Source organism: Coffea arabica, chromosome 2c (assembly GCF_036785885.1).
Source record: "Coffea arabica cultivar ET-39 chromosome 2c, Coffea Arabica ET-39 HiFi, whole genome shotgun sequence".
Lineage (NCBI taxonomy): Eukaryota > Viridiplantae > Streptophyta > Magnoliopsida > Gentianales > Rubiaceae > Coffea > Coffea arabica.
In genome coordinates, this window is record NC_092312.1 from 13,260,117 (window position 1) to 13,268,252 (window position 8,136).

Genomic DNA, 8,136 nt, shown 5'->3' on the forward strand with positions numbered 1-8,136 from the left:
TTTCAATTCATTTTTTTATATTCCCAACTATCTTTTTATCTCATATACATCACATCACAAAAAGTGCTACAGTAATTAAGTTATTTTTAACGTATTCTGACATAACAATTATGAAATAGTCTAAATAAATATAACACTTAATGCATTAATTTTTAGCACTTATATGAATGGAGATACAAAGTTCCTAAAAGTCACATGCAATTCCTGAATTGGCATTAGATACTAAATGTGTTAAACACAAAACCTAATGGTGTAATCTCCTATTTCTTGAAACATAGATGGCCAGGTCTGCAATTTGCCCTACCGAAGAACAAACAAATGGATAGTATACGTTAATCACAACCAACCTATCACGTAAAAGTACATATGACAATTATCAGTTTATCTTGCATTTATGTAGCTTAACTACATAACTGTATTTTATAAAATATAAAATTTTATATTTTATATTAACGCGCGCCCACTAATAGAGCATAAAAATATTAACCCATCTATATCCATAAGTTAACCGTACAAATATGTATGCAAAGTGCATTATATAGTGAAGTACGTACTATCATTTTACCAATTTCTCGCGACACTAACTCGAAAAAAAAAAAAAGAATTTAGTAATAATTGGTTCGTCAACTTGTGTGATATCCGAAGTCTAGAAGCTATGATATGTACCATTGAATGAAAAATTGATAGCGCAACTTGCATGCACCATTTTAATTTGCAACGTTATTGTATGCAAGATCTCTTACCCATCCTATGTTTACAATATCAGCGTTGTCCGATGGAAGGGGGGAGGCCAAGGGGTGCTGACACTCAATACCGATGGATGCTCTAAGGGGAATCCGGGTGTGTGTGGAGGAGGGGGGGTGGTCAGGGATTCGAATGGGCATGCGGTGTTTGCGTTCTCGGCGTTCCTTGGAGAGGGCACGAGTCTACGAGCAGAGGCATTGGCTGCCTTGGTTGGCATCCGGTTATGTCGTGCGAAGGGAGTTGAACGTCTGGCTATACAAGCTGATTCATTACTGTTGATTGGGATATTACAAGGGCGGCTACATTGCCCCTGGCACATTAAGAGAGAGGTGGAGCAAATATTGAGCCTGGCGGGGGAACGTCCTATTTTCATGCACTGTTATAGGGAATCGAACAAGGTTGCTGACATCTTGTCCAATGAGGGGGTTTTTCACCCGCTAGAAGAGGTTAGGATTTATGACAGTTGGTACATTATTCCGTTGCTGGCCAGGGGGGAAATTAGGCTTAACAGATTAGGAGTACCTTCCATTAGAAGAATAAAGGGAACTAGGGATTTGGTGTGAAAAACATGGGCATTGCCCTGTAAGCGACGTAAAAGGTTGTGATGTTACGTTTTTATGAATAAAAAAAAAAAAAAAAGATTTGGTTGACAAGAATAACTTGGGCGATGTTCTAGAGGCTAAACACGATGCAGTCTTGACCAAATCACTGATAGTAAATTATTGAATGAGTATAATGCAATATGGATTACAATTTTTTTTTTCAAAATTATTATAAAAATTAAGCTAAGAAATATGAGTATGCTAAACTATTCATATGAAAATTGTATGTAAATAATATAAATCTATCTAAAAGTTATGAAATTAAAAACAATGACAATTTTACTATAATATTCGGATATTACATATGCTGCATTAATATCAGTTTTGATTATTCGTAAGAAATATGAAAAGTGATTAAAAGAAAATAAGGGAGTCATAAATGTTAGTGAAGTGAGTTAAAGTTCTTTATTTTCTTTTTCTTTATTTAAAGTATGCGTAATAACTGCCAAGTACTAAGGAGTGACAAAAAATCCTAGATCTATTTATGAATATTTGTATTATAAATTTTTGGTAAATTATGTCCTGCAGCTAATTAATGATGACCGACGGTCTAGCAATGGAAAATAAATCCCACTTTCCCATTGCGGCACATGAAATCTGAATATGACCCTTTCAATCTATGTCAGCTACTCTGGAGGCTGCATGCATGTACCAACCACTAAGCAAATTGTCGGGAAATTCAAGATTTCTGTCTGCATTGTGTTGCGCCATAATAGTGAATTCGTCTCACAATTAAATTTTGATTTTGACACGTTTAAATTTCTAAGATTGGATCTGTCTCAATTGAAGTACAAATAATGCAGTCTTGATAGATCCAGTCTCGAACTATTTGTATACCCTTATAATATATCAAGTTTATTATAAGTTGAAATTCCGTAAATTAGAAATACTAGATTCAAATCCCACTATCCCCTCCTTGCTTCTTATGTCTCACTTTTCTTTTGCTTGAAAAAATTGAAAAAAAAAATTATTATAGCTATGAATTTTTTGACTACTTAATAGAAAAATATCACACATGTATTTCAATGGGTTTCTCAATCTTTAATTATTAGTACAACGTACTTCACGTCGTATATGGAACTGTGGCCATGATATGGTGGAAGCTTAGGATCACAGTTCAATTATTGTTTGGAATAAAAAAGGGCACTTAGTTACAATATTTTGTTTGGCCAGATTCCAGAAGAGTATTTTCAGTCCTTAGACGTAATAATGGGTAAAGTTGAGTTCTTCCGAAAAGAAGAATGAATCTAGTTCAGTTGTGCCCTCAAAAAAAGAAATAAAGAAAATCTAGTTCAGTTGTCTCAATAAAAGTTGACTGCCTCCCTTCATCTACTAATATCAAACGGCATGGTTGCGTTAACTGCATAAATTTACTTCAAAGCAACCAAAAGGGAAAAATGTATTTTTAGACACATTACACCTTAGGGTCAGTTTGGTTGGAAGTAAAATATTTTCCTTGGGAAAATATTTTCCGTGGAAGTAATTTTCCATGAAAATCATTTCCCTTTCATCATTTTCAGGTGTTTGGTTAGGTTATTGAAAATATTTTCTTACTTCATTTTTTTGGTGTTTGTTTAACTTTTGAAATATTTTCACTTTTATCTCTATTTTTATTCTCTATACATTATAACTACATACTTCTTCCCATGCAAAATAAGAAAATTTATCTCATTATTTAATTTTAAAAAATCTTGGAGAAATGTATATATGAATAAAAAATATCTCCTTAAGTAACAAACAAATTGCTGGCCATTTAGTGTCAAATATCAATCACATACAATGCTTATTGTGACATATATCTTGCACTCTCACTGCTGAAAGTTTCTCTAGAAAAGAATGTCCCTATTATACATAATTAATTACTAGCATAGGATGAGCATGATGAGGTTTCTTTTTTATTTTGAATATACTAGGGGGAGGGTTGGGTTGGGTGGTACGGGGGAGGGAGTGTAAGGAAGAGGTTTTGGGTTCGAGTTCTCCTATTTACACTAAAAAAAAAAGAACATACTACAAAATGTTTTCAGTAAGTTTGGAATATACTACAGGAGGGATGCATGCATTTCGGAAAACAACTTCAGTAAGTTTGGAAGGGAAGTTGATTTCCATAAGATGAGTGAAAATATTTTACATAGGAAAATATTTTCAGTAACTTTTGTGCAACCAAACACGGGAAATTAGGAACATATTTTCCTGGAAAACATTTTCACCCAAAACAAACGGACCCTTAATCTTTCAGATTTGTCCTACGTAAGTCAGATTGATAATGTCTTTAGCAAAATTAATGGAATAGAGGATCGTGTGAATCAATAATAATATGCGAAAGTGGTCAAAAAGAGCAAAATAATCATAGTTAGAATAAAATGATGCATTATCATTATTGGCACAATTCTTTAATGATATTATCTATTAGACTTAAGTGGGATGAATACAAATTATTACTGTGAAAAGTGTTCAAAATTAAAATTTAGAGTGCAAGGTGAGAATGGTGTATAAGTCCACGAATGCAAAATAAATTTAGTGCTACAAAGAAAAAGAACGATTTTGTAGCTTAAATAATGGCCATCAATGTCATACTATAGAATCTGGCCAAGTCTAAATTTAAAATCATAATATACAAGATATCTAAAAATAGTGGTGCAACCAGGATCTATAATCAATGAAGTCAGTATTGCACACATAAAATACATCGTTTTTAGGCAAAGATATATTTGACTTAAACTATGTCTCTTTTTTTTTTTAAATGAGTTTCGCTTTTGCTGTATAATGTTTAAAGTTATAGTTTCTTATTCAAGGAGTCTTCAATTTTGTGTTTTAATAACTCTAAGACAATTGTAGCATAGGAGAGAAATCTAAAAAAAATTGTTGTTCAGGGAGGTAATGTAAGGCAAAATGAGGAGTTCTTACAATATAACGGGTTAACATTAGCAGAAAAACGTAATTTTCAAAATTAAGCATAACAATTATGAGAAAAAATTAAAATACTTCAAAAATTAACATTAACAGAAAAACGTAATTTTCAAAATTAAGCATAACAATTATGAGACAAAAATTAAAATTCTTCAAAAGTTTCAAGCATATTCTTTAAATTTTTCCAAAGTTTTAGGGGATGCAAATGTGCAATTGCTCACCTTCAACAACCCTAGGCTCTGCCCCCGTCCAAGATGCCTTCCTGGAATGCACTTACTTGAGAGGATTGGAACATATGATGAATGTTTAGGTGAGGATGCAGGAATTGATCAAAAAAATGGTCGCCTTGTTGACATGGTCTTGTTCCCATTCAAGTGGAAGTGCAGGCATGAAATTGCTTGATTAGGATCTGAAGACAAGCTCATTCAAGTAAATGTACGATGCATTGAATGCATCTAGCCAAGCTCACTGGTGCTTGCAAAGTGAATTGCAAAGTGAAGAGAAATGAACGTGTGAAAGCTGGAAAGTCGATAACCTTTTGTGTTTTCAGACGTTGATGTCACATCTATAGAGTCTTGGTCAAGTATGAAAGAGAGAATAATTATAACCACATATGCTTTCCTGATCAGGGATAGAACACAGGGTGTATTGAAAAGGCTGTTGGATTGTTTGCATGGTTCAAGTGGATGTGCAAGAATAAAGTTGCATGATCAGGAAATGATTCAGGATGAGAATTTTCTCCATTTGAAAGGATGGTTACTTCTTTAGTTGCACTCTAATGTATTTGATTCGTTTCATAGTTCATTTAAGTCATTTGAGACGATTGAAAATTAATTTTTACGACGTTTCTGTTTGTTTAGATATGTGAAGTTTGGTCATAATTGCTTTCCCTTTTAGTCTAATTGCGTGACAAGGTTTGCCAAAAGAATATGACTTTTTTGCATGTCAATTGACCTAATCATCCAAAGGTCTTGTAATAGTTATGAGATTATTTATTTATTAATTTTAATAACAACGTCTGTAAAACATAAACCGATCATCAGGAAAGGATATAGCCAAAGCCAATGTATCATCTTTGATTGGAAAGAGTTCTGCGCAAGAGTCAAGACTTGGAAGCAAGACTTGAATATATGTATATTTAGGAGGTAGGTCCATACATTTTCTACAATTTAAATAAGGACTTGGATGTGAATTTTAAATTTTTCCATAGAAATGAGTAGAAAAAATTTGAGCCAATTGGTAAATTCCGGGAAGAAAGCTTTTCTCCCTTTGTACAGAATAAAGAAAGTAAAGCATTTAAGCCACTTTTCTGAAAGTCACCGTTGCCTTGGAATAAGTTGTAAAACGTGTTGTTACCAACAAAAAAGAAGAAAAAAGTTGTAAAACGTGTAACACAATTTTTTTTTTGAAGTGATAACATCGGCATAAAATTTATATCTTAATTAGAATACCGTTTAATGCAGAGTCTAACAGTTAGTTATTCTGATAATTCATAAAACAAAATGAAAATAACTTGAAGTTCTTGACAAATGTATGAATGATTATATCTTGGTACAGTTAACCTATTTTGTTACTCGTGCTTGAATGGTGATATCAACCATATTAACACAAGAATTAAATGTCTTTTATTAAAGTTGAAATAGAAGGAACTCAAGTGGGATGCGTGCAAGATCAAACAGGAATTGGTCCAGAAATGTCGAAATTAACAATTAATACTCCGTCTAAAGTGGAACCAAGTAGCTAGAAGAATAAGACAGCTCTTAAATGACCGATTTGCATTGACACAATCGACAGGAACATAGGTACAGGTAGGGTTGAAATTCTCTTTCCAGGAACATCAACAAATTCAACTCTAGTTGAAATTCAGACATTAGTTTTCTGTACCAGAAATACAAAGTAGAAAAAAAAATTATTAAAATAAAGGTTGCAGTATGCACAGTCAATTATTTCAAGAATCCCAGATTGGGCCGAAGGCAGGAATTCCAGCACCTTTGCATGCATTGACGACATCCCTACTTCCCTCTGGATTGCTAGTAACGATGACAACTTCAGCACCCCATTTCTTGGCAGTATCAACACTCATTTGGGAAACATTTGGACGTCCAAGGAGAGCTGTATCATGAACTATCACCTTATCCCTCGGGTGTCCACTCATCCAGGTCTTAATTTCCTTGCCAAAATTTTGCTCAACACCTTTGGTCACCCAAAGAAAGCAAACGTTGGCTCTACATGGCTGCAGAAGGAATGACAAAAACACACAGATGCCCGAGCCAGTTGCCACCACCAAGACCCTATCGTACATGTTCACCAGATAAGGAAGGCCTGCAAAGTGCACCTGTCGCACCCATAAGTGGCTTGGCGGGTCAGAGACTAAGGACTTTGTGAAGTCACCAACTGCACCTGCCAACATCATGTGCTCATTCTTCCCATCAGAGATTATGCCGAAGGCATGCCACTCTGAGAATGGAGATGGGCTAATTCTTCCAAGTATTCCGGCTTTGATACCACCCTGGAACTTGATAATGGATGCATGGCCTGAAGGGGACGAGATTTTGACTGGGACACGTCTCACTGTTATCCATGGGATGATAATTAGTACGGTAATGGCCACTGTAAACCAGAACTCCTGATGTTTAACCAGTTCGGAGCCGATATCGCTCCTGTAGGATTTAGTCTTGGGGTCATAAGAGATAGTGAGGATCACAAAGGCCCAAAGGAGAGCCAGAGCTGACCACCCTGCAAAACGATGAGTTCTCTCGAATACGTTGTGATGGAGGTGGCGAATGAGAGGAAATGCTGCCAAAGCAGACAGGCAAATAAGTGCAAGAATGGTGGATGCCACGCCAATTATCTCAGATGAAGTGCTTTCTCTGTCTTTGAGAGTGAGAACCAAAGCATAAATGAGCCATGCAATTGAGGAGATGCCACAACTGCTATGAATCCCTCCAAGGGATTGAAGGAGGGAAGTAATCATAGTTTTGATTCGAATAGGCACCCAAGAATGGCCAAAAACTTTCACTACGAGCCAGAATACGATCCTCAAGAAGGCCTCACTTCGACAGAGAGTCAAAGCAAATATGTTTGCGATAGCGAATAATGCAGCCTTGTTCCTGGCATATGGGAAGTGTCCGGTGGCAGCAAGAACCAAACCGGTGATGTTGAGTGTCAAGCAAACAACAAAAAGCCGCTTGTAAACTGTGAACAACCCTTGATCAAGCAGTATAACAGATAACCTGTTGGGGTTTGGTTTTGCTGCCGGCTTCGGCTTTTCTTCACGTTTACTGGCGGCTGGTGGAAGAAGAGGCGCTGGTGACATTGAGGGCTTGAATTTCTCATTGTCATGATGAGCTTCAAGGCCTTCTTCAATATCAGCCAAAGTATCTCTATCTTCATCGTCATCAAGGTCCAGGTCACAGAAATGGCTGCTGGTTTTGCTCATAGACCTCTGTATAAGGTCTCCAGCATCAGGTACAATCTTTGAATCGGTTCCCCATGGAAACCAAATTCTTTTGCTTGAAGAATTTGTTGGGATAGCAAATGGATCTGCATGAGGTTTGATCTCAAAAGCTACGCCTCGGCAGCTTGAAAACCTCCCAATCTTTTCACTCTGCATGTTGAAGTTTTCGCTGCCTAAAAACAATGCTAGTTTTTTTAAGCGTTTAACGCAGTTGTTAAGCTAGGATATTTGCGTTAAAGCTTGTGCTCTGACTGGGGGATGTTTGCCTATTTATAGCCCTCTTGAGCTCCAGAGCTGACTTTCTTGGATATAAGGATTTTTTATTATGTTTAGAAGTAACACATGAATATGACTTAGTCAAGGATACACGCGTTTGCGTTGTAATGAAAAGTTGACTTGTTATTTATTGCATTTAATTAAAAATCA

General features: G+C 35.8%; 1 protein-coding gene across 1 annotated transcript; it reads right to left on the minus strand.

Moving 5' to 3' along the window:
• Positions 1-6,009: 6,009 nt before the first annotated feature.
• LOC140035834 (adenylate-forming reductase 03009-like) lies at positions 6,010-7,908 on the minus strand. The gene has a single exon (XM_072077220.1). It carries the CDS (start codon positions 7,864-7,866, stop codon positions 6,202-6,204), a length of 1,665 nt encoding a protein of 554 aa, XP_071933321.1. The 5' UTR covers positions 7,867-7,908; the 3' UTR covers positions 6,010-6,201.
• Positions 7,909-8,136: the final 228 nt, after the last annotated feature.

Excerpts from the sequence above, each read along its gene's own strand:
- LOC140035834 (XM_072077220.1), bottom strand. The coding sequence starts at position 7,866 with ATGCAGAGTGAAAAGATTGGGAGGTTTTCAAGCTGCCGAGGCGTAGCT.